The sequence below is a fragment of the Passer domesticus genome, chromosome Z (genome assembly GCF_036417665.1).
Source record: "Passer domesticus isolate bPasDom1 chromosome Z, bPasDom1.hap1, whole genome shotgun sequence".
Classification (NCBI taxonomy): Eukaryota; Metazoa; Chordata; class Aves; order Passeriformes; family Passeridae; genus Passer; species Passer domesticus.
In genome coordinates, this window is record NC_087512.1 from 39809804 (window position 1) to 39837000 (window position 27197).

General features: G+C 46.9%; 1 protein-coding gene across 5 annotated transcripts in view; it reads right to left on the bottom strand.

The window, feature by feature from the left end:
• Positions 1-26593, bottom strand: part of PTCH1 (patched 1) — a 73320-nt gene extending 46727 nt beyond the window's left edge. The window contains exons 1-2 of one of the 5 annotated variants that reach the window (XR_010354340.1): positions 20379-21285; positions 18663-18855 (exon numbers count right to left, since the gene is read on the bottom strand). Coding sequence is in view for 3 of the 5 variants with exons in the window: in XM_064405794.1 (XP_064261864.1) it covers positions 18663-18855; positions 20379-20579 (394 nt within the window). In the remaining 2 variants the exon portion in view is untranslated. Of the gene's footprint in view, positions 1-785; positions 2133-18662; positions 18856-20149; positions 21288-26412 lie in introns of those variants that run through there. The other 4 variants (XM_064405796.1, XM_064405795.1, XM_064405794.1 and 1 more) reach the window with 4 other exon arrangements.
• Positions 26594-27197: the final 604 nt, after the last annotated feature.

Sequence of the window (27197 nt, forward strand, 5' to 3'; positions counted from 1 at the left end):
AAAAAAAAAAAAAGCATTATCGTCATGATAATATTTCCACACCATAGGACCAACAAGATAATGGAAAATACAATTGATGAACAAAATGCTGGTATTTCATGGTTTTCCTTTATGGGCTCTGTTTCCTTCTGCTTGGTGACAGCAATATTTTACACTCAAAATGCTACTAACAGAAATTTTATGTACGGCATACATACTTCCAATTCTATTTCATATCAAAGACAGACAAAGCCATCTCACTTTAATATTCTGATGAAAAAAATCCACCTATCACTGTCCTTCTTTGATATACCAAGAGCCACTTGATGGCATTCTAGTCTTTTATTACACGATTCCTTATGATTAAGTACATAGATGGCTGAGTTAGTGGCAAAAATTCCCATAATCAAAAGATGATTTAAGTAACAGGTCAACGCAGACTCTTATGACTGGTGATTAGACAGTGCAGTGGCTTACACACTACCCTTCCAGCAGTGTCATGGGTGTCTGCCTACAAAAAATGAGATACCATGCCATTGGTGTGATTTAGCTACAATTTTTTTAAGGGAAAAAAAAACACAGCAAAGCAGTAACACCAGTGTCCTGGTATTATTTTGCATTTAATGTATCTGTTTCTAATTCTCAAGGATGTATTTGAAGGCCATTGCTCAACATGAAACAGTGTAACTGACACAATCTCTACTGCTGAGGGTTAGTTATTATTAAAAAGCTGTTTTTTTTCCAAAGAAGAGGAGAGTGTCTTCCTCCTCCCCACCCTCTCTGATATCCACTGTCTTCCCTCTTACCTCTTTGCCAGAACACTCCAGATCTGCCTTGAGCAAGTCAGCAGCCTACACCATGACACTGCTGCTCCTCCTGAGCCTCCCCACCAACTGGAACAGAAACTAGTCAAGGTAATTTGCACTAAGACTGGTGCATAACACTGATACACCCTTCAATGATGTAAGAGTAAGACTGTGATTGTTTTCATTGGCACAATTTTTGACACATTCCTTCCACTGACTTAGTACCCATTTTGAAGTTCCTGTGTCATTCAGCTTATGTGCTCATTCCAATGAGGATGTCAGTCCTATCTACGCCTTTCTCACAACCAAAGTCAAAATTTACATGGCATTATATTAATATGCTTATAAAGAAGTCTGGAATCCATCACTGCAGTCCCTTCCACACCAAGTAGCCTGAGGAATAAATTTGACCTCTGTCACACTTAGAGATCAATGCTAGATCAAGCCAACACAGCCAGAAGTCACTGCTTATTAATTTACTGTCCAGTGGCTCTGAAGGCATTAAATACTTATTTTTCAGAGTGTCTTACAATGTTTCATTTCAGGTTACTGCAATTGCATCACATAGCCTGAGGTTTCTTTATTTTTCTTGGACATGAACACTACCTCTATTAACCACTCAATAGTAACCTTGTGCACTACCACGCAACCAGTAGCTTAGTAGACAGCAAGCTCTCTCTAAAAAAGAACATTCCTGAGAGACAAACATTTGGGATGTTTGCCTACCAATGCAGAGGACAGACTTTGAGAAACCAAAGCCAAGTTTCTCACAAATACATACTGGTTTTGGAGCCTAAATTCTCAGACAAACTTTAGGTACACAAACAATTTTCTGGAGAACCTCCCTTCTGAAGACTATGAGCCTCAAAGTGTTTCCATTTGAGCACCTGAGGGGCAGACAGAGTTCTGCTTTGTTTGAGCAACACCACCTTTTTAACTTTTTTCCAGGACTATGAATGTGTAGCATTAGAGCAATTCAGCAACCTTGTGCCAGTGAAAACTCAAACCAGCAGAATCATACCTCTAATAGTCGCGGACATCTCACACAAACAATGTTTTTGTTTTGTGTCTTTCAAAGATGCTGAACTTTTTGATAAATCAGGCATATAAATAAGTATTGCAGTGCTTATTTTATGGCAATAGCCAAGGCAGGGAACCTCTACAATTTGCAATATCTGTAATCAGTACAACAGGAGGTATAGGAGATAAAACCCCCTTACAACCCAGTGATCACATACAAAGATTGAATAATATTCCAACGTGTTCACCTGGGTCTCAGCCTTCATCAACAAATCCAAAAAGCAGCAGCATACAGAGAAAAATGCTAGACTTACATGGAGAACAGACATCCTGGCTCCACCCTGCCTTCTCACCCTCCAGCACCCTCCCTCTGCCAGGATGGGAACCAGAAAGGGACTTCATACCTCTCTCCCTGACACCCTGCACAGGCCATCTCCCTCAGCTTTGACTGCCATTATGGGCTTTCTTCTACTCCACTTCCTCATGGAATGCTGTTCCCATGTGCATCTTTGTAACACATGTGTACAGGTGTTACTCAAACACTAAGCAATGAAGCTAGTTTCAGTCCATCATAATGGTACAGGGATAAGACCAGTGAGAAACAGCTCTGCTTCCCCATCCTAACTGGGTACCACAATCACAAGCAGTCATGCATGCCACAGGGCAGAAAGCAGTACCTAATGGCACCAGTGATAATCTCCGTTTTTACTGATGAAGAACACAGATCGCATGAGAAAAAACCACAGCAGCCAAATACTATTCACAAAGGATTGAAACCTCCTATAAAGAAACTGATATAAAGAGTTGAAGTTCTACAGCAGATAGATGAAAACTATCCTGTCTCTTACTGGGCACGGAAAAATAATGGCCTTTTGATTTAAAGCTTCCTGTTGCTCTCTAGGGAGTTCGGTCTTCATGTTCTCTCAGATGTTTGAGCTTGTCTGGTGCTGCTCTTTGTCAGCAACAGAATATAGTTTTTCTGCACACGGACAGTTTTAGTCAGCATCCTGACAGAAGAGCAGGGAAGACAGCACCTTCCTCAGAATTACCATTCTTTAGGCCTGACAGGCAAAACCATTTACTGGGAGAAAGTGCAAAACACCTTCTGGAAGTCCAAGTTTAGGCAGTAGCAGAAATGGGACTGGCTGGAATATCCACTTCTTTAAACTTTTAAAACATCTACTTGTAGAGCCACAATTGCTATTGTTTTACATGGTTGATTTCCAAATGTATTAACTACTGTGAGATACTGATACATCTAATGATATATCTAATGATGCTAAGGATGGCTGTCATAAATCCATCATGATTACATTATAGAAATGTAATGCAAAAATAAAGACTTCACAGAAAGTGAATGAAATTGAGCTACCAAAAAAAAACCTGTTGAGAAATGGTAAGCTTACAAGAGCTAGAACACAGTGGTTAACAATCAGCATCTTAAAGAGATTACATGGTCATTCAGTGGACTGTGCAGCAGCTCAGTAAAAAACGTATCATATTAATAATGTAACTAGACATGATCTCTGTGAGCACTGCAGTACAGGCAGTCAGAGATTGCATGCTGTGTCTGTCTAGGTTTTCTTGCACAGCACTCGTTGAATACACATTTCTTCATCTGTATAGCACACATGGAGCAGCTGCTGTGTCTGCCCAGGTTAAAACAGCCTGCACCCTACCATCTCCCTTCCCAACACACAGGTAGACACTCTACTCTTATCCCTCTCCCCCAGTTATGCTGTCCAACAAAACGACACCACCACCAGAACATCATCACATCCCAGCGAGAAGATATAATTGGTATAAATATCTCTTTAGTGCCATAGACTTTAGAGTAGCGAAAAAGCAATATGACCATATCATATTTCTATCACACTGAGAATAAGATAACATCAGGCTCTTCATTTTTATTTTTAAAAAATGGGGCGGAAAGGGGGGGGTGAGAAGAGGCAGAGATAAAAACCTATAAATGCAAAAAAAAAAAAAAGCGCTAACTAAAAAACACCCAACAACAAAGCACTTCAAAAGGCTGCTTTTTATCTCTCAAGCCATCATATGACATGAGTTAAGATACTCCTTATGCATGCTGGGGATGGCTCCAGCATTGCTGTTACAAATTTGTTAATGCTGACACAATTATGAAGAGCAAAAATAAAAACACACATCAAAGTTGCCTTTTCATTCTGTCACAGTATGATAAAGTTTAGGGCTGCGACAAGGACGCAAAGCTGTCTGCATATTCAGGAAGACAGCTCAACAACAGCTGCTGCTGCTGCTTGAACTGGGAAACCTTCCCTGCAATTTTAGGAACTAAAACATTTTCTTTCTAAAAATTAGCTAAAATCCAGTTTTACATGTATACATCCGTATTGCCTATAGGCAGAAAAATATTCTTTTTGATTGGGTAAAACAGATTGCTAAAGAAAAACAGATATTTTGATTTCTCACTTGGTGTCCATCTAGGTTGACAGAGTGGAAAAGGGCAGGGAAAAAAACAGCACACCAAAATGAACAAATTAAACAGTACAAGAATTTAAGAAAAAACAGGCAAAACCAACATGCAATGAGCTTTGAAACACACAATAATATAAAAAAAAGGTACATCACAATTCAAACTTTTCTATTAAACATAAAATGCAGTGGCTGCTTACTGAGCTGCGACACATGTCCTTGGTAACAGGATATGAGCTGTTCACCTCTGGGTCACCGTTCCTAATCCAGCCAGGAACAATAGTGACCACAAGTTGTTTACCATCTGACAGCTGTTTGCTAACTTATGTGAAATGAGTTGGTGGTCTCAGTCCATTTCCTAGGGGGCAGGTGTCCACATTATAAAACAGCACTGTCACAACGGGCATCCTTGCTGACCACCCCAGCAAAGAAACTGAGGAATGAATGGGCATGGAGAGCAAACTATACTTCCTTCCAAAGACATGGTCCCTCCACGTCACAACTAAACCATAGCTTTCAGTAGAGAAGCCCAACCACTGAATATTATGGCTCAAATAGCAAAGGAATAGTAGCAAAAGTGGCTTAGACTTTTGCTTTTTCCTAGATATCAAGGAGACTGCCTTCAGCAGCTAACACAGATTACTGCAATTCTCCCAACACTTTACGATCACAAAATGGTATATACCCCATGAGGAGCAAGCTGAATTTTTCTTCTTCAGTAATTTAAGATAACAGCCAAGCACGCTTCATAACAAGCAAAAATCCTCAATTGTACACGGAAATGGCAAAGTTTAGAGGAGTTCTGCTGAGAAGGGTATGTAAAGGGCTTCAAGGTCTAAAGCTAAGGATTTCAAAACAGCTGAATACAATTTCTTTAAGTTACTTTAGGCTGAATAAGAGCTTCTGCTGGGTAATATGTTACAAACAATTTGCTGTGTTGCTCCACAGCAGTCAGCTTTCCTCTAGGCCAAACTTTTCATTTAACCTCTCAGTGCCCTTTCCTCAAATATGTAATTGTTTTCCTGTGTGGTTAAAAACAGCATTTTTAGGTCTTTTCATCTGCACTCCTGGGATAGCACAAATTTCATCTGTACACGGAGTAGCACAAAATTTGAACGTAATCTTTTTTAAAGGAACAGCAAACAGTAATGCAAACAGATGCAAACAGCATCCAGAACCTTTTAGAGGATATAACTTCCTAAACAGCACTTTTAGGAGATGGCAAAATTTACAAAGAAAAATTAAACGAATGAACATGTTACGACACAGGGTACAGCTCCTTTCAAGTTTTCCCTACCAGCTGCTTGCTGTACCATCTGTTGTTGCCTAAGCAGCTTCCTTCTGAATGGCTTTGCACTGAAGCAGAACTGCTCTCACTGTTGGACACAATCAGGTCAGGTCAGCGCTCCCCCCAGCACCGAACCTGCTGCCTGTCACAGCTTCCCCCACCTCGATATTTCTTACTGGCCACCAGCTCCCGAGGCCGCGCTGCATCTGTCAGGAGGCCCATTTTTCATCGCTCGTTCGCCATTCACACCGAGCAGGACAGAGCGCGTCCACTTTGTGCGGGATGCACTCCGAGATTCCCGTCAGACACTCTGAGCCTGCGACCATATGGCCAGGTTTGTGCTGAAGCACGAAAGGTCGGCAAAAAAAGCCGAACAAATGGCCAAGCACACCCCTCAGCATCGCTTTTATTTTCTGCTTTGGGCCACTGTGGCCGTGCTGCAGGTTTTTCACCACGGAGCCCAGTGCGGAGGTCCGCGCTCCTTCTGGACCCTGAGGGCGGCTCCAGGCCTGGGGCGGCAGGAGGCCGAGCGGACGGGGCAGTCCCGCGGGGGCACACGGCGGGTCCCACCCGAGCCCTGCCAGGAGCCGGCCCCGCCGCCAGCCCCAGCCCTGCCCCAAGGGGACCCTCCGGCCCCGCCGCCAGCCCCAGCCCGGCCCCAAGGGGACCCTCCGGCCCCGCCGGCCCGGGGGGCCGCGCACAAAAGGCCGGCCCGGCCCCGAGGCGCCGGTGCGCTCCCAAGGCCGCTCCTTCCCGCGGCATCTGCGCAGGGAAACACACATCGCTGGGAGCCACTTTCACGATTTTGTTGCGAGCGGGATTAGCTGGATTAGGGGCCGATTCATAAGGACCCCCTGCGGCTGTGAGGAAGTTTCATCACAAGGTCAGTGTGGTGTGAACTATATTCTGTCAACACCACCACTCCTTATAGCCGGCTACAAAAAATACAAAAGGGCGGGGGGGCGGGGGGGGGAGGAGGAGGAAATTGCAAGTGAAATATATGAATGAACAGTTTACAGCAACAAAAAGATTTACCGATTTCCCCCTCAAATGCTTAAAAAGATGTGTACCCTTCAACGCTGCGTTCTTTTAAAACAAGAAACCTGTATTAGTAATTTTTAATTTATAAAGAATTTAGTGGTTTAGGAGGTGGGAGGAACCTGGGGAATAAGTGTAGCAACCCACACACAAAAACCACAGAGGAACTTCTGGCACTTAGTTTAAAACCAGTCATGCAGCTCCAAGATTGTTGCACTGTCGAGATTTTATTACATTTAATGCTGTCACCTTCAAGACTATTTAATTCCTACCCTCCTAAGTGCAGTAAGTAACAGAGACATTTAAAAAAAGAGGGTTGGAATGAAGAAAGGAGAAGGTGAATTAAAGGGGTTTTCTGTTTGTTTTTGCCCTTTAAAGCATAATTACCCACCTTGTACTTCCCCCATCTCCCCCCCAGCAAGATTCTCCTCATCCATCGTAATGACATCACTCAAAGACTGCAACACTTTTATATCTAGCATGATGCAAAATAAAATTTATAATGAAAGAGAGGGACTTTTGTTTTGCATGTGTAGTTTTGGGGGAGTTTGGGGGGGGGGTGGTTTAAGAGAAGTCCCTCTTGCACAGAACCAGGCTGTTCAATCAAAGCCTTATCTGTTATATTTCTGTCTTTCTCTTCTGTTTAGCGCATTCACCGACAAGAGAAAAGGGGCTAAAGCAATGGAGGCTTTGACCTGCAGCTGTAACACAATACTTTCGCACAGCCCTGTCGACCCCTGACATAAATTTTACACCGCAGCTGGCATTTACACACTTAACATTACCATATGTATAGCCTACTCTGTGCTAATTATGCTAATCACCTGTCTAACTCTCCGCTGCGAAAAATGGTTGTATTTAGCAGTCCACTGCCTACCAATACAGCTTACTGTGTGGCTGAAATGTACATTCAGACGGCTCTGAATGGCAAGATTTTTCCACGTTGCTGGCTTCATTCAGACCACAGAAAAATTTATTCAAGTCAACTGGTTTCGGTCCGCAACAAAAAAGTTACGAGAAAAAAGTGAGTGTGTTCCTGCCCTAACATTCTAAGTCTGCTTGCAAGCAAAATGATAAATCAATTGGTGTGGGAAACAAAAAGGGAGAAAGATTTCTTTTGCAAGCCATGTGAAACTGTAGCCTATTTAAAAAAAAAAAAAAAAAGACAGAAAAAAGAAGAAAAAGGTCATCCTATTTTGCCAAATCTCTAGAAAGAACAGTTTAATAGATATTTATACCTGCTCACAATTCTCTCAAGTAGCTACCTTTTATCTACAGTTGGAAGTCATACTAAACATGTTTCAGGTTTTGTTTCTTAATCATTTCCACTACAATATTAAATTTTCTATTCTCTACTGCTTAAACAGCATCAGCTTCTAAACAGCTAGGGCTTCTCTTTTCTTCTGACTATGGGAACCCTTTGAGAAGTTAGGGAAGATGGGTGTAAATGAAATCAGAATAAGGCCCATGTTGAGAGGCAAATGAGAAAAATGCCCAGGAGATACTCACCAGAAGAACCGGTGCAATAAAGTATCTTCTTTAAGTACTTTTTTTACCATTACAGAAAAGGTAACTCAGAAAGAAAAAAAAAATTAAAGTTGGGCATTTTTTAATGCTTAGTGTCAGCAGTAAGGGAGATGTTGAATTGAGTCCCTAAAGCTCATCATTCTACTGAGTATCACACTGAGGAGACTACAACAAGATCTGCATTGGGATTACATTCCTGGAGCTATTTAAATACAGTTTATCACACGAAGTTGCTATAACCCCCTTCTCCTCTACACACACCCAAGGAAACTATGGCAGTTCACAGATTTGTCAGATAATCAAAACATAAATCTGATTATGGCATCACTCTTGGCCATGTCCTTTCAGGTTAGATTTGTGGAATCTTTTTCCAACTAGTTTTAAATGTTATGAAATGGCATGTTCATACACAAAATAGAAAAATGTGCAAATAAACCTTCTACATCCACTACTGCATCTGAATAAGGTAAGCACACTGGAAGGTAAGTAACTGTTAATATGCATCCAAGAGAGTTAATTAAAAACAAGAACAGCCCAGCAATGTCTATGCTCAGAAGGTCCAGTAACATACCAAATCACAGCATGAGGTCAAGAAGATCCCTATGTCTGGGCCTTCCCAACTTCCCATCCTTTGTCCACTCTACTTCCAAGAGACTGCTGCTCACAATAAGGTAAAGCAACACATTTTGCCTGTCAGCAGTGGCCTTTACTTTAATATTTTACTTATTACATTGCCTGCTTGACTGCATTATAGACTTTCAGCCAAGACACATCTTGCTTTCTAGCATCTCCGTTTCAGTTCTCTGCTAGTCCAAAGCACTAATTTATCTGTGTTCTTTCAGCTCCAAAACACTGGTTGTGCAGCCAAAACCAGAAATAACACTACAACTACTGTTTATTTCAGAACATGTGGATTTTTCCCTTTTCTGCCTTTTTTTTTTTTTTGACTAGGAGATGGACCACCCTGCTCTCATGGCACAGAACACTATTTACATTGCAATACTTGACTGTGTAATACATCTGGCATTTTTGGGCAGGATTCCTGAGCTAGGGGCCAGAAGCCCTTAAGCAATGATTTAACAGGGGAAAAAAATCATACAACTTGACTCAACAGTGCTCATTTCTAGTTTGCTGCACTTAACTTTTGATTACTGACTGAAAGGCAGAAATGCATCATACTGGTAAACAAGAGAAAACTGTTTCTCATAATTTATCTCACTATTATTAAAAGAAGACTGTATTACAGTCTAAGGACTGAGCTTCAGCTTCAGGTAATATGGGTGTACAACACTGCACATGTGCTCACACATGAGCAAAATACCGATGTTTCAAACACACAATGATTACTTGTATATTGAAGCTGGAATTAAGTTCTGTACATTTCTCTAAAGAAGCAACACCTTTGCAGAAAGAATCAAGTTATGGTTCTCTTCATTCCCTTACCTCTTGTATATTTTGCTCAAGCACTGAAATAACTAAGTTTCCCAAAACTAAGCAGAAGTTAGAGCCAAGACATTAATTCTAAAAATCAAAATTAAAATTCTCCATACATCAAAACATGTATATGGTCAGCAGTTTCCATAAAGAACTTTTTACCTCATGAAACTACTACTGCTGCCAAAATCAGTCTGTAAGTGAGGTGATAGTAAATGAAAATAACAGAGCAAAACCAAGAACAAGTAAATTGTATTTACAGATATTAAACTAAGTTTACACAATTAAAAAAGGAATAAAGAAAAATATTTTATTTTTTAATTCTGAATTAAAAACTACTCCTTTCAATTCCATTCTATCTATTTTACTGTACACTACAATGAAAAACTACTCCATGTCGAAAGTCACTCAATTAAGAGCAAGGGTGAACATAATTTATTGTATATGGTATTCATCAGTCATATTTGGCACAATCTGAGTGGATAATAAAATAGCACAGATTGTGCAAAACTGGAGTAAAATATTTTCCTGTTCTTCTTAATTCATGGACACAGAAATGAAGGGGCCATTATAATATGGCACATATTCTCAGCACAGATATCACACTTTAAAGCACAGAGTTTTCTGTCGTGAGGCACTGTCTTCGGAATCTGCTACTCCAGCAAAGCATCAACAGAAGAAGGCAGAAAATGGTAGGGTTTCTTAAGTATTAATGAATGCTGTGCATCTTTACTTTTCTGAACTCTGAGAGGTGACTACATTCTTATAACAGAACTGTCATGAAGACCTTAAGAAGTTTTACTGATTTCTTCAGGTTTTCCCTGGGAGAGTAACTCACAAACGTAACTGGGGCAAGACTCCTTGCATACTACTAGGCAGCAGAGATCAGAGAAATTAAAAGAACCAAAGCATGAAATACTGAAGAAAAGACAAATACTGAAGAAAATAAGGATGGCTGAGAAAATGCACATAACTGTATAGTATATACAAAGAAGAGTGAACTTCTTGATAAAATTCTGCACTCGAGATCCTGCTGAACTCTGAAATAGAGCAACTAGATCCACATATACACACACCATCATGTGAAGACAGAAAAAGCACTGTGAAAAGGATTGGACTTTACTCTGTATACAGAACACCTGACAAGTAACAGCCTGACAAGATCTGTAACCAAAATGCTGTTTTAACCAATCAGAAAAAACCTAGCCGTGGGGCAAAGAACTTTACAACCATGGTTTTACCCAAGTGGTTATAGGTTGAAGCAGGTAATTCACAGTTAAGTTTAAAAGATTATACATAATAGTCCAAGAGTGTGAAAATGAGAACGTGTTCCATTAGACACCAAAAGGAAAGTAGTTGCAAACATCAAAACCAGCATCCTAGTGGACACAGCTCCAATAGGTCATACGGAGGTCAGTTTTTAAGGAAAAATCCAACTGAAATATAAACATGGCATTATGGAAACCAGACAAATCTCCCATAGCTTTGTCCAGCCAGCACTAATCTAGGCATCAGCTGTGGTGCATAATCTAAATAAAGGGATCAGTTGGTTCATACATCTGGAAGCTGTCATATTTTGGAGCCTCCTAACAGTTATGTGTAAATACAACATTCACTTGGATGTAACAGCCTTTAGATTTGTTGAGTGGTCAAGAACAGTTACATGCATACACTACATTATATTGTGACTTTCGGGGGAACCACTGAAAATATGTAATGGCATGGCTTGGACCACCTCTTGCCACAAAAAAAAAGAAAAAAAAAAATCAAGGAAATTGACAGGTTCAGGATGAGCAGGTCAGGTTTTACCTTAATGCATTCTATGCTGAAAGCAAGCTTGAGCACTCATGGCTTTTAGAGTTCATTCTTTTCTGAACCCACTGGCTGCTGACGAACAATGAGGAAGAAAGGCCAGTTCTCTACAAAAACAAGCAAATAAACATAAAACCAGGCCACTTAGCAGGTGGCAAGAGCTGGTAGTAAGCAGGACCACTCACCACCACATCCACATAGCACCACAGCTTCAGTAGCAGCCAGCCCTACAGCTGAGTTAGTTCTTTTGCTTACCTACGCTTCCCTGTTCCTGTTCAGCAACAGCAGCATGGGGAACAACAATAAAGCAGTGTTGCTATCAACTATCCTATTTCACTCCAGGACTTCAGTACCAAAATCTACAAGCTCTCCAGCGCTACAGAAATGCCTTCAAACCCTGTTCATAAGCAGCAAAATCTCCAGAGCACAAGATGATACTCAAAGCTCAGAAGAGGAGGACAATGGCATAGCCCAGGCGCCGCCCTGTTTAAATACACATTCCAACAGAGAAAGAAACAGATCCTTCCAAACAATGATCTGTAGAGCACATTCTGGCAGGACACTGTTAAGTTTGGAAATAACAATGAAGACTAATTTTCTCCAGCCTTGAGTAAATTAAATGCCTCTGAAGTCTGAAAGGCAGAAGGAACCATGCAACAATGCACTTACAGCTTAGAGAGGTGCCAATTCTACAGGAGGAGCTTCTCTTTCCCTTCCCTGAAGGGGCTAACACATGAGCACACGGTTAGTCTGCTCTGGCTTTGTACACAGATAAGGCCTGGTCATACTAAAGTCATCCCAAGTTCTGCCACCACATTCAGTGAATTTGGGATTTCACCCTCTACCTTTTTAATGGCCACAGGCAACACGTTTATTAAAACTCTTACACATAAAAGAGGAACTTTACATGCTGAACCTGCAGGGATGTTTTCGTGTACAAGCTTTTTATCAAGGAGCACCAACTCCAAGCAATGATGTGGATGCCTGTCAAGATAGAATTTAACAGAGGTCTCCAGTGATTTTGAATTTAATAGCAGGCTCTTGAAAGATGACAATCAATTAAATATACATATAAGTAAAACCTTTAAATGTCTTTTCTTAACAACTTTCAATACACAGAAGCAGAGGGAGTTCAAATTCAAAGGAACATAACACCCACTGCCCTGATGTTTTTATCCACAAATATCATGTAAATATTAGAATTTTATATTCCTCTTCAAAATAGTAGCATGGACTGAAATACTTTTGTGCTCCATCAGTAAACATTTAAATAAACACGTTGCTCAGATGACCATCCTTCAGCTAAGATGTGGAAAAAAAGAGATGTAATAAATAATTGCACTGAAGTCAGACAAAATAGTGGCTTGGAAATTCTCCAGATGAACACCTTCCAATGAACTTTCAATATGTGCTGAGGAATGCAACACAGTGTAAGACAGCATTCAAGGATAAGTAAGCTTAAAGTCACCTGATTCACAGGAAACTAATGAATTTAGTGATGTGGTCAGAGACAATGTCATGACTGCGACAGAGCCTGCCAACAACGATCGTGACAGACTGAAGAGCAGGGTAACTTCTGTAACTTCTCCAATATCATACCAATGTAGTGATACAGGAGCAAGCACACCTAAAACAGTACTCCCCTGCTGCTGTCCACAAATGCGTATGTTTGTGGGAGAAAGGAATTATACTTGACTGTGTCAAGTCCTGCTAACTGTACTCAAACCAAGCATATTACTTCAGCCCACTTACACAAATTTGTCTCCTTGAAAAAACAAATTCATGCAGATCTGTTCCATTACTAGTCTTTTTTGTTTCTCCAAAGAATACTAGTGTAAAGTTAACTGGTGCCTTCAGGCAGAAGTTAAGAACAACATTTCTCTCCACCTGCACTTAATCTTGTTGGGTTAAGAAAACCGAGAATCTACGGAAGTAATACTGGCTCCTGCATCATTCACACACTTTCCTCATTTTCACCTCATTCTGAAGTTGCATGGGTAGATTAACATATTTTAAGAAGGGTCAGCCATAAGTACAATAGAGCAACCTGATTTTTGTCCCTTAAGAGAGACACTATATAATAAGAGAAATAATACTACACATGGCCCAAATCATGACTTACAAAGTATTTCTGATGTACACACTCAATCCTAATTAGCTTACAATTTGAACACACTCACTTTATTCCAAATACCTGAACTGAAGGATGCAGTTCTGAAGCACTCTCTACAAGATGTCCTACTTATATGTATCATCCACCCTCTTCCTTCAAACTGGCTTCAAGAAGAAGCTCTGCACGTTAGCGCTCAGTTCAAGCTCACAAAGTTTTGTGAAGAGGGCTACTTAAGAAGGGAATAGTTTGACTGAACTTCAGCTAGTCTAAATAGTGAAGAAAGCAAAAAGAAAGAGAAGAAGACTGTGATCTTTGACCATTTTAGGAACAAAGCTAATTTTAAAAAGTGAGGAGAAAAGAATCCCAAGACAATGTTGACATGAAATTAAATACCACAGCACAAGACTAGACCATCTCCCCCATTATAAGCTGCTTCAATTAATATCATTTAAGGCACTGCAGTAGCTAAATTCCAAGCTTCTTTTAACAGAACCTTCTCTGGAGCCACAAAACTACCTTCTTTCAGAAGCAGAGGCTGTGAATTTACATGTGTGACTGCTGTTGACACACTGGATCTCAGACTGCCTATTTAGAGTGGTAGCAAATAAACATATCCATTTATGAGCATGATTTCTTTTCCATCCAGAGCACTTTCTAGCTATGAATGGAGGATTCTAAAAGCACATCTGTGTCCAACAAAATTCAGTCACTGAGGAAATCAATGCAAAGCCTTTATTTCCCTCTCTGTGTCTACAATGTATAAAGATGCTAAACAGTCTCCACAACTCCAGGATGCATGGACACCCACATACAGCAGAATGTGGGTGTCCATGCATCAACCTGCATAAAAGAACTGCCATTAAAATGCCAGTCCAGAATTTGTCTATCCTGGCAGACAACCCCTTCCCCCTGCCACCAGCAGCAAGGTATGCACATGGGGATGACAGATCTGTTCATGCGCTGAGAAGATACAAGTATACGTCCCAGGCAAAGATGGCTGAGAGCAAGTCTACAAGACCACAACATCGATGAAGCCACTGTGGGACACAGAGTAATAAATGAAGTATTCTGAACAGCAGCCAGAACAGCACTATGTTTAAAAGAAACCCTGAAAAACAAAAAGCTACTCTACAACACTTAGTGCCAAGAAACAAGCTGAGAGGAAAGCCACTTTGGTATCAGGAGGCTCAGAGAAGGCCAAGAATGCTAGCATAAATTCTGAAGGAGGAAGACTACTACAGGAAATCTGAAAGAATGATGTTTCGAACCTCTCCCTTGGAAAGTTTGCCTAGCAGGTGAGCTTCTAAACTCATGTAAATATTTCAACCATAACAGCTGCAGGCTCAGACTACTAATCATTTAACTTGGAATGTGCATGGTCTTAAAACTCATTCCAAGTTCACTGTTTGTTAATTAATTCTGCTACGGTTTTAAAGCAACCATTTACTTTCAGCAAACTTCAGTGCTATATTATGTTCCATAGTATTCAGAATCAGACCTTATCAAATTTGTCTCTTTAAATGCTGCCAATTTATTCAGCAGTAATAACTGTAAAAAGTCTCACTAACAAATCAAAACTGTTACTTGAAGTATATTTCAAGTAACCCATGAATCTACACAGCACATACAAGACAGTCCAGTGATCAGGTCTAGCTGGAATAGGGTTGGGAAAGGCAGGTGCTGCTTGACCAATCTTATCTTCTTCTACAACTTAGTGGATGAGGGAAATGCCATGGATACTGTCTACCTGAATTTTAATAATGCCTTTAACACTGTTTCCTACTGCATTGTCCTGGTGATACTGGCTGCTCGTGGTTTGGACAGGTGCACTGTTTGCTGGATTAAAAACTGGCTGCATGGCAGGGCCCAGAGAGAGTTACATCTAAATGATAGCCAGTCACTGGAGGGGCTCCCCTGGGCTCAGTGATGGGACAAGTCCTGTCTAATATCTTTACCAATGATTTGAATAAGCAGTTCAAATGCTGCCCCAGTCAGCTCCCCGATACCACCAAGCTGTGTGGGAGTGTTAATCTGCAGGAGGGCAGGAAAGCTCTGCAGAGGGACCTAGACAGGATGGATGGGCAAGGCCAATGGTATGAGGACCATGTTCTACAACATGAAGTGCCAGGTCCTTCCCTTGAGTCATAACAGCTCCATGCAGGACTACAGGCCTGGGGAAGAGTGGCTGGAAAGCTACCCCAGGAAACAGACCTGGGGGTGCTGAACATGAGCCAGCCCAGGTGGACAGGAAGGCCAATGGCATCCTGGCCTGTATCAGCAACAGTGTGGCCAGCAGGACCAGGGTAGGGATTCTCTCCTGTACTCAGCACTGATAAGCCCACACTTCAAATTCTGTGATTAGTTTTGAATCCCTCTCTACAAGAAAGACATTGAGGGGCTGGAGCAAGTCCAGAGAAAGGCAACGGAGCACAAGTCCTGAGAGGAGTGGCTGACGGAGCTGGGATAATTTAGCCTGGAGAAATGCAGCCTTGGGATGACCTCATCCCTCTCTACAGCTACCTGAATGCAGGATGTAGGCAACAAGTGACAGGATGAGAGGTAATGGTCTCAAGTTGCTCCAGAAAAGCAGATTTGAGAGCAAAAAGAATTTCTTCACAGAAAGGACTGTTAAGCCCTGGAACACGCCACCCCTGAATTACCATCCCTAGAGGTATTTAAAGTGTTTAGATGTGACATTTAAAGACACAGTTCAGTGGTGAACACAATGGTGCTGGCTTAGCAGTTGGATTTGATGATATTACGAATCTTTTCCAACTTAAACAATTCTAGGATTCTGTATTTGGCCAGCACTGCCTAATCCAAACTCTCAGTAAACAAAAAGTAAAAGGCAAAGTGAGATAGCTGTTTTAATAAACAGGACAATTCAGCCATTGCTTCTTCACTAAGAAACCTTCATCTAAAGAGTCCCTTACTGTACCAACCTCCATGGAAAGTACTTTAAAGCTGTTAGGACTGGTTCCATGTATGTGCATAACAAAAAGTTTGGTGCTGTTTTACACTTCTGCATAGGAAGAACAGAATTTTTCATGCTATCTGTTCCATCTCACACTCTCAATCTGTACTCCTGCTTGTAGTACAAAAAATATGCAATTGCTATCTGTTAGGAACACCCTAGTTCATGAGCAGAACATCTACAGAGCTACTACCAAGAAAGCACATTATAGCAAGCCCTTGTCTATGAATGGTCATGTAGTGCTAAAACAGGAAAACTAGAAAATAAATAAAATTTAATCCAGAATATTTTATTTCACCTTAATCTGCTAGTTTTTGCTGGTTACTTTTGAAATGCAAGGATTTCTAAATGCAGAATTTTAATTTCTTTCCAATGAAAAAACTAAATAGATGTCAAATTACATAGGTCAACTCTGTCAAACTAGCCACATTATCAATTCATCTTGGCCATAAAAACCTCAGAGATCAATTTCCACTAGATTCTATACTAGGGACTTCTCCCCACTCCTTCCCCATAAAACAATGACATGAGAAGAGACCAGTGTAGCAACTTTTTTGCAAATCCTATTTTTTTTCCTTGAGAATTGTATTTATACTGACAGGCCAGTCACTGAGGCATCATCAGCAAGTAGTTTCTTGGTATTACAAGGCTACAAAAAGCAGGTGGCATTAATTGAATAGGATCACCATTCCAAGCAAGCGAACACCAGTTACATCAGGATAATAAATGTCAGCGGAGCACGTGGGATGGAGCTGCAATCACATGTTAATCTATCTAATACAGAAAAGCAAAAACAAAATACCTAAAAACAAAAACTGACAAAAGAAATCTCTCCACAACAACCTCACAGTGTGTTTGGAAGAAAAATTAACAGCAAAAAAACCCCAAGATTCACAGTTGTTTTCATTAGTATTTAAGGTACTGTAGTTAGTGACCAGTGCAAATTCTGACTGCATGTCTCTGCCTACAGATGGGACCCAGCAGTGCCTTGTTCTGTTTCTCAGGCAGAACTGCTGGCAGCAGATCTCACCGTATTTTGAGCTACTGGACTACACCACACGGACCAAAAAAAGATCACTATTTTCCACGACAGAGAAAAACACCACCTACTAAATGACTGACGAATCCAATCCTGACCCCAACACGGCTGTCATCTGCAAGGATGGACTCCTTGCAGACCCCATATGCTCTAATTCACCTCGGGCAGGACAGACCACCTTCGGAACAGGCACCGACTTTGTTTGCACTCAGCCCTAGCTTTTCCACACATACACGTACAGAGAGCTATTTAGAACTGATTATTTATGCAGCCCCTCACATTAACTTTTATAAGCCAAATACTGCTGCAAGCTACTTCGGCATACACCTAGAGTAGTAATTGCTGCAGACAAGGAACTCTGTTTCCACGTCCACCCAGCAGCTAACGGGGGAACGTGATCCTTAATGAACAGTATTTTCCCCCAGAAAAAAAGGGCGGGGGAACCAAACAAAACAAAAAAACCGAAATGAAAAAAAGAAGGGGAAAAAAAAAAAATGAAGAAACCACCACCAATAACTACACCTAAACCCCAAACCCGCGGCAGCCTGGAGCCATGGCTCTCAGCGCGGAGTGCGCCGCCCGGCTGGCTGCCCCACTCCAGGCTCCGCTTCGCCTCGGCTGCCTTTCTTTCGTGGTTTTTGGTTGTTTTTTTTTCCCCCCTCGTTCTCTCCCTCTCCTATTTTCCTTTCTTTTTTTTCCAGCGCTGCGCCCGCGCTCCCCACAGCTGAAAGCTGTCCAAGGCCCGGACCACACACAGGCTCCCGCCCCGCCGCGCCGCCCGCCCCTCCCCCGCCGCGGCCGCGCGCACTCCCAAAATGGCGGAGGGGAGGCCTCCCGGCAGCGCCGCCACTTCCCGCCGCCGGCGGGGACGCGGAAAGCCGCCGCCAGCAGCTCCCCCGCACTGCGAGGCGGGGCAGAAGTGAGGGCACGGGGCGCTGCTGACGGGCCGTCCCGGCGGCCCACCGCCGAGTGCACAGCCTTGCCGCCGCGGCCCCCCGCGAGCGGAGCAGTGGTACGCGCCGCCCGGGGCTGCGCGCCCCAGCTCAGGGCCCGCCCCCCGCCCGCCCTCCCCGCCGGCGGCCGCTCCTCCCGGGCATGCCGAGCGGCCCCGGGCTGCGCTGCCGGCCGGCCAGGCGGGCAGGGACGGCAACAGAAAACACGGGCACCACCCCCGGACTTACCTTCCACCCACAGCTCCTCCACGTTGGTCTCGAGGTTAGCTGCCCTTAATCCTACAGCGAAAGCCCCAAATATCAGGAGGCCGACAACCAAAAACTTCCCGCAGTTTTTCTGAATGTAACAGCCCAGTTTAAACAACAGTCTCTGAAACTTTGCTCGCAGCCACAGCGGCGCTTTCCGTCCCGTCGCCTTCCCCTGCAAAGCAAGAAGAGGTCAGTAGTTGCGGGCTGCGGCAGCCGCCACAATGTGGGGGAGTCCCCCAGCCCTCCAGACAGCTCGTGTCCCTGGGGGCGCAGAGCCCGGAGGAAGGATGGAGCGCCGTGAACAGCTCAAACAGGCATCCTTCCAGCAGGGCCCCTTGCCCCGCGGCCTTGCCGAGCAGCCACCCTCAAGCACGCACAGAGGGACAAGATGTACCTGCTGTCAGCCATCCTTGCCCCAGACCAACAGGCGGGTTTGGGGGTGACAACACTGCGTCGGCCCCCGGGCCCTCGCCCGTGCTGGCCACCACCATACTCTTCTCTTGCCCGAGGCATCGCCACCAGCTCAGGCTGCAAAGCATTCGCGCTGGCGAGACCCGTGGCTCCAGGGAAGAAGGAACCACTTCTGACAAATCTCAACAGCCGTAAGAAAGAAAAGTCCCTTTCCCTGTTCTCCTCGGAACTCCAGAATGGCTGGGAGGAGACGCGGGGGTATTTTTTGTGTGATACATAGCGGGCAGCGGTGGCCGTTTCCCCCATTCCCAGCTCCTAGCAGGGCTTGGTGCTGAGCAAGACCCACGTGGTGAGCAGCGCTGTAACATCTGCAGTAATTCATTTCCATAGAGTTTGGAGACGCTGTGTGATCTGAATTAGGAAGTAGAGCAGCCATCTGTAAGCTACGACAATATTTGTGAACGGAAGAGGGCAGCCACATGGATTTTTTTTTTTTTTTCCTCCTTCTTTCCCTCTTCTTACAAAGCCCAGAAATCCGCTCCCTGAAGTGAAACCATCCCTGCAGCAAGGCAGCTTTTGGAGATTGTTTACTTTGAACATTTTTTGGCCAGCGGAGATTGGCAGCCGGGGCTGTCCCCCCGCCCCGCCCCGCACCTCCAGTCCTCCGCGGGGACCGGTACGGCAGGGTTAAGGTGGCAATTTGTTTATGGCCCTCGCTCCCCCTCCGGCCGCCGGGCAAGGGAGAAAACCGCTGCCTTCTTTGCTGGGGGACCCCGTTCTCCCAGGGCAGTCGCCGTCTCGGCGCTCGGCGGAAAACTTCACAAAAGCCCAACTTCTGCCAAGAAGCCGGCCGGTTTCTCCCCTGTTCCGGCCGGGAGCGGGTGTTGCCTAGATCGCAGGGCGCTACGAAGGGATGGAGAAGCAGAAAGGAAGCGGAGAGAGAGAGAGGGGGAGCGGGAGAACGGGCCTGGGGTTAGCCATAGGGAGGCCGGGACCGAGCCGAGGCTACTTCGGGAAGTTTAGGAGGAGAAGTGCTCCGCAGCACAGGCACGCACCAGGGCAGGCACAGGCGAGCAGGAAGGGAAGGAGGGCACTCTCTCCCGCACTGAAGAGTCACAGACGTCCCTCTCTTTTTCCCAGCATTTTATTGGTGGCCGTTTCGTTTCCATCTCCTCCTTCCACCCCCGCGAGAAAACACACCACCTCCCTCCTCCTCCCCCGCGGAAAAAGCAGCACTACCACTAGCGTGTATCTCTGGAAAAAAGAGTGAGAGATTGAATGCACCTTTGAAATCTGCTCCAAGGCGAAAGCCGCATCGCAGTAGCTTGGTCGCTGCAGATACTCCCGGTCGGGCACCGCGGCGCGCCGATTCCCTCCAGTCCTTCGCCGCCTCCCGCCGCCGTTTCTCGGCGCCCGGCCGGGGTGGCCTCCGCCGCCCGCGCTGCTGCTGGTCTCCGGCTCCGAGGCGTTACCGGCCGAGGCCATGTTGCCGCCGCCGGCGGGACGGGAGAGCTGCCGCTGGCGCTGCCGCGGCGGGGCCCGGGGCCCCGGGGGTGCGGCGGGGCCACGGGGGGCTGGCGGCGTTGCGGGCCGCGGGCTGATGCTGCTGCTGCCGGGGCTGCTGCGGCGCGGCCGCCTCACGCGGGGCGCGGGGCGGCGGCTGCCGCCGCGGCCGCTCCGGCCGAGTCGCTCCCCGCGCCTCCCATTGCCACATCGCGCGCGGACCCCGAGCTGCAGGCGGTCGCTCCCCGCGCCCGGCGAGGGCGGGCGGACGGGCGGGCGCGACCCCCGGGATCCCCCGGCCGCCGCCGCCGCGCTATCCTCCGCTCCCGGTGAAATCGCCGAGTCCGGCCGGCCTCCGCTGCCTCGGGGAAGCCGCTGTCCGCGGCGGCGCTCAGCGGCGGCGGCGGGGCGGCGGCGCGGCGGGCCGCGGCTGCTCCTGCTGCTGCTGGGCTGCCTCGCCGCGCTGCACCATCCTGCTTCAGGGCCGGGGTGCTTCCCGCGGGCCGCGGGGCCGGCGGCGTTCCGCGGTTGGCCCCGCCGCGGCGGCGGGCGGGCGGCTGCCTGGCGCTCTCCCCCGGTGTGTGCGCGGCAGCACCGAGCTGCAGCCCCTCGGCTCCAGAGATGAGATGAAGAAGAAAAAAAGGACTCTCTCCATTTGGATAAAGAGGAGGAGGAGGGGGGGGGGGGGGGGTGGGGGGGAGTATGAGTGGAGAGAGAGCGAGAGAGGGAGGGAAAAAAAAAGGGGCTGAGAGCCCGCCCCTGGGGCTGTCAGATGGCTTGGGTTTCTGCGAGGTGATTGGCTCGGGGAGGGCAGAAATTACTCAGCAAACATGACTATTATTAGCTGCTTAGCAACAGCTCACCAAAGTAGAGAGACCACCCAGGCCGGCAACCCTTGTGTGTGCATCTCCAGCTTCAGGGGGAGTCTTAAAGAGATCCAGTCTTCTTTGCATGCAATACTTCCATTAAGGAATGCCTTCTCCCTCTTTCTTCTTCGTTTTCTTTTCAAGAGTGTTACTCCCCCCTCCCCTTACTCCCCTCCCCCGACCCCCGTCCGGGATGCTTGCAAATACACGCGCGGAACTTGCTCGCCAGGGACATACAGAAATACATTTTTCCCTTTTAAGAAAAAGAGAGGGAAACGAAGAAAAAGCAGCATTAAACGATTTCTAAAGGCCTTAAAAGAAAATCCTTTTAGAGGCACTTTGGCCTCGAGCTGCAACAAATACTGGGAGGTCCGAGCTGAATTCCCAGGCTTGCAGGAATAATGACAGGGTGGTGGATATTGCGGTAGAAAGTGCCAGATTTTTCTCCCTCTCTCTTTTTAACTAAAGAGGAGACTTAGTTCCTTGCGAGAAAACCACTCCGTGCACTTAGAAAAACACAATGAAAATTTAACACTTAAGGGATTTAAAGCCGCGCGGTAGCTAGCTGTTTCAACTTAGGACTCATTCTTTAACTGAAACCCGAGGAAAGCCAGTTCTGATGTTTTTAGTGTAAAAGTCCGTGAAACGCAGCCTGCCTGGCCGCGCTAAACATTTCTCGAACTGCACGCGATTGTTTACTTTTTTGGCACCGCTTCTCCGCGTCTCTCTTCATTGAGAATCAGACATTAATTGCTGCCTCTGGAGCTGCGCGCGTCCCCCCGCAGCCCCGAGCTCGGCCCCGGTGCGCAGCGCGGCTCCGGGAGGCAGCTGCGGGCCGTGGCGGACACCCATGGGTACCGGGGCGGGGGCAGCAGACAGCGCTGCCTTCCGCGCCCAGCCCGGGCCGGGGAGGTGCTTTGGGTGGCTGCCCTCCTGCAGCACGGCTGCTACACGCCGGCGGAGGAGAGCGGCTGTAAAGAGATCGGGAGCTGGAGGGGGGGTGGGAGAAATGCAGCGAAGAAGAGAGGGGCATGGGGACCCGAGGTGAGAAGAGAACCCCGTGCAGCCCCTGCCCGGTGCGGTGCCCGGCTCGACAAACCCGCCGGCACTGCGCAGCTTTCCCTTCAGCCCCGCCGTGCGTGTACCTGGGGCAGTGGTCCTGAGCTAAATCCCTGAGCCCCTGGTCACTGCAAGCGTCCTCCTCCCCTCGGCGGGCTGGCGACCGCCCTTAGCGGGGCCGTCCCGGCGCCGGCCACGCCGGCTGGCAGCGTTCCGGGAGCCGGGGCCGCCGGCGGGAGCGAGCTGCGCACCGCGCAGCACCGATTTCTCCGTGAGACTGCCTAAAGGCACCAATGGTCAGGACCTTTCAAGGGCCAGACCCGCCGGCTAGGGAGTCCCTTTTTCCTTTGATTTCACCCAACTCCGTTTTTTCCCACCCTGGGAAACTTGTCTCCGTGAGGGCCCTGCCCTGTGCCCCGCACAGGACTGTCTCCAGGAAAGCTGCTAGGAGCAGCAAGCTGTCATGCACGCACACGTAGGTGCGTACGTATGGGAGAAGGAAACCTGAAGCGGTTGCAGCTGGAGGCTGTTTTCTGTTTGAGGCTGAAACCTGCTCCCGGGGTGCAGTCGGCCACCTCCAATTCAAGTTTCCACTTGCGACAGTGACCGGGCATCTATCTAGGAAGTGATGTGACAACTATTTCTGGAAGTGCTCAACCGCACCGTGTCTGATCCGGTAGTAGGGCAGGGGAATGGAGAAAAAAGGGATGGGTACAGAAGCATTTTGGTTCAGCCTCCTGGTAGGCTCCAAAGCCAGGGAAGACTGTCCTTTCAAGCACCTGGAATCGCCAGCACTGTCCTACATGCCTCCTGCCTGCTAGTCTTCACACAGTAGCCTAAAACCCATTCTCACTGCTGGTTCCAAAACTCTATCTGAAGGCTCAAATTTAACAAGCATTGTCTTAATCTCCCCTCTCTCCCTGTGGTCTGGAAGATTTTTTTTTAAAAGCATACACAAGAGATTAATTACTGCAGAGATCTAATTGGTCTTGTTTCTGGGATGGGTGTGTGTATGTATGTTGGGGTTTTTTTCCCCTCAAGGAAGAAATGTCAGTGTAAAAGTCTCCACTTGGGTGGTCAGAGCAGTGGCTGCCCCCAGTCTGCCTCATAGCTGATGCCTGCTTGCTACATTCCTGGCAATACTGTTGTTCCTAATCAATCTGCCCTTATTTACATTTGTAAGCACTGCTGACTGTGATATGCATGCCCTGAGCATGCAACTGCTTCTCCACGCGAAGGGCTATCTCCACCGTCAGCAACTCAAGGGGATCTCCCACATTTCTTATCTAGGACATGCTATATGGTGAAGGCCTAGGAAGTTGTCTCCTTATGTAGAGGGACTGCAATCTACAACCATTCATACCTGTTCTTTCAATGCCTAGACAGCCCAGGCTGGTGTACAACAATTTCAACATTGACTTTAGTCGGCTTCATTTTGTAATGCTCTGCCTCTTGCATACATTCTCTTTGTGGTCATAATCCCTGATACTGCAGAGCACTTCTCCAGCCAGGTAAAGGATCAATCCAATAGAGATTAACAGTGGGTAACAGATATTTACAGTGATGTTAGTTTAACACGTTTTTTCCAGGTTGCTCTTCACCTGCAGACACCCATCAAAAAACATTTGCACTGCTGGAGCATCTGATTACCCTAATAAAGAAAAGACAGAAATGAAGCGCAGCCATTTTGGGTTCCTTTTGTACGGTTTACAAGAGTGCTGACCCTGGGAGAAGACCGACTTATGGGAAAATAGTTAACTTTTGTACTCCCTCAAATTTTTGTCTCTCACACAGGTGTGCATCCCACAAGTGCACAGGGCTGCCCCAGCCCTGTGCTCCGCCCGCACACCTGATTCCGGCTCTGACATGAGATCACAGTCACTGGGTTCTTGCCGGGCAGCCTGAGCCTCGCTGTCCTTTTCCACTCGGAGTGCCGTGCTGGCCACCGGGCCGGCGGGGGTTGCCGTCGGGGGGCGGCGGCGCGCAGCGGGAGCTGCTCCGCAGGGCAGCGCCGCCGCTCAGCGCCCGCGCCTGGGGAAGGAGGCGGGCGGCCTCTCCCCCTCCTCAGCCCTGGAAGAAAGGGAACTGCTCGAGCCAACTTGTCAAAATAATGCGGCTAATTACCCCTGATCTCCTTTAATGGAAAGCTGCTCTGCACGCCACAAAGGAGCAAATGAGGGATCTACAGCACCAACCCAGGAGCGCTGGCATTTTCTTCTGCGGAGGGCTGCGGGGAAATGTGCCTCCAGAGGAGTCTCCGAGGCTTCTGGGCTCCTCCCGCACAGCAGCGGACTCCCAGAGGAGAAGAGCACGCGGGAAGCTGCGGAAGACATTGGATGGAGGAACAGCCCGCTCCGTCCAAAATCACAAGGACATCCCAGCCCTAGCAAACTTTATCATATTCCACGAGGAGCTTTACCTCTATAAACCCAAGTAGATTCTTTTCTTGGCAAAATGCCCCGCCACTTGCAGGACATTAATGTGCATTGAGAGGGGAAAGTTACACTGAACCTTTTTTAGCCAGCCTGGACAACACCGGGTCTGTGTAAAGATAGAGCTCAAGTTTTGCATGTGCCAGAAGGCAGGGCATTCCCTTCCATGATCTCTGCCATCGGGCTCTGAAGAAAAAAAAAGCTGAACGACACAATCTCTTTGACCCACTGCTGGAGCAACAAATTTATTAGAGATATAGGCGTGAGAAATGAAAAGGAAGTAAAACAATTCAGGCTCATTGTATGTCTTTCTTTCATACTGCTAATCCGGTTTACACATCACGCCTACATGTCTCAATAGGGCTTTATACACTGTGGCAAAGGCAGAACAAAATAAAAGGTGTGTGTGTGAGTGTGTGCGTGCATGTGCATGTGTGTGTGAAATAAGGATAAAAACCCAGAAGCCTAAGACATTTTAATTCAGACTAGGCTGCCAGTTTTATATCTACAGGCTCTTAAAATCTAACAGATTTTAAAAGATTTCTTCTCTCCTCCCTCCTCAGCCCCAATATTTCTAAACAGCACTACCTGCTGATCAGATGCAATGTCATGTTACAATTCAGACGCACAATGCCCCCAGTAGCCCTAACCAGAAACTGGATACACTTATGAGACTGGTGCTGAAACAAAGTAAGACTCTCTAGCTGCTAAAGGCTGTCTGGTTAGGAGCTGTGAAACTTTGGCTCCCAAACCCACTTTGGCTCCAAAACTCCTTTTAAAACCATCCGACGATACCAGGTGTCTCCCCAACCCCTCCGTGCTTTTGCCCCCACCCAGGTCTAGCTCCCGTAGTGAGGCTAAGGGATCGGAGAGGGTGAGACCTGCCACTGAATATCCTCCCACTCTCCAGTCCCTGGAAGCAGTGAGACAGCAGGCACGAGACCGATTCCAGCAGCGCTGTACCGATCCTGATGGTGCCCGGTGCCAGCCACACGAGTCCTGAAGCCGGAGGCTGAAGCCAATGTTGACTTCAACCTAAGGCGGTCCTTGTCCTGTAGAGCCTAGCCCCAGAGAAGTTTCTGCTCCCCGCAAAGCAGTTTGTTCGGACCAGAGCTCACACAGGTGCGAAACGCGGAGACGGCCATCCTCTGCGGCACTGCAGTCACCTCAGGAGCCACCTCCCATCAGCGGCGTGTCCCCCGCGCATCCCTACCGGAGCCACCTCACCGCCGCGCCGGGCGAGAGGCAGCAGCGCCTGGCCCCGGGGGAGCCCCGCCGCCCCGGCTCCACGCCGTGCCCCGCTCGGGCCGCACCCGGTGCCCGGCCGATAGCCCCGGCCCCCGACTGCCAGAGGGAAGTTACCCCCGCCCCTCCGAGCCCCGCCAAGGCCCGTGTAGCCCCTCCAACACCGCCCCGGGCCCGGGCCCGCTGCCGGCCCGCCGAAGGGAAGGCACCTACCATCACTGCCCTTGCCGGAGCCACTCGGGGTGAGCCGTGCTGGAGGTCTGGGGGCGCCCTCATTCACTGGTACTGACGGCTTAAATGGAACATCAGTGCGTTCTTTCTTTCTTTCTTTCTTTCTTTCTTTCTTTCTTTCTTTCTTTCTTTCTTTCTTTCTTTCTTTCTTTCTTTCTTTCTTTCCCTTTTTAGTTCCTTCCTTCCTTCCTTCCTTCCTTCCTTCCTTCCTTCCTTCCTTCCTTCCTTCCTTCCTTCCTTCCTTCCTTCCTTCCTTCCTTCCTTCCTTCCTTCCTTCCTTCCTTCCTTCCTTCCTTCCTTCCTTCCTTCCTTCCTTCCTTCCTTCCTTCCTTCCTTCCTTCCTTCCTTCCTTCCTTCCTTCCTTCCTTCCTTCCTTCCTTCCTTCCTTCCTTCCTTCCTTCCTTCCTTCCTTCCTTCCTTCCTTCCTTCCTTCCTTCCTTCCTTCCTTCCTTCCTTCCTTCCTTCCTTCCTTCCTTCCTTCCTTCCTTCCTTCCTTCCTTCCTTCCTTCCTTCCTTCCTTCCCCCCCTTTACGCCGAAGGAACTCAAAATGTAAAAAAACAACCCTCCTAGGTTGCAGACATTCTGCCGAGTGCTGGAAAGCCTCACAATTACATGCCTGTTTCTATTAAGCAGCTCCATCGTCCTCTATGTGGGTGGTCTGGCTCTCAATAGGCAGGACCTGTCAGGGTCACGTGAGCGGCCCGCGAGCGTTGCCCCTTTACAATAAACTTTAGGAAAAAAGCGGAGGAAGGAAGGACGGGAGAGC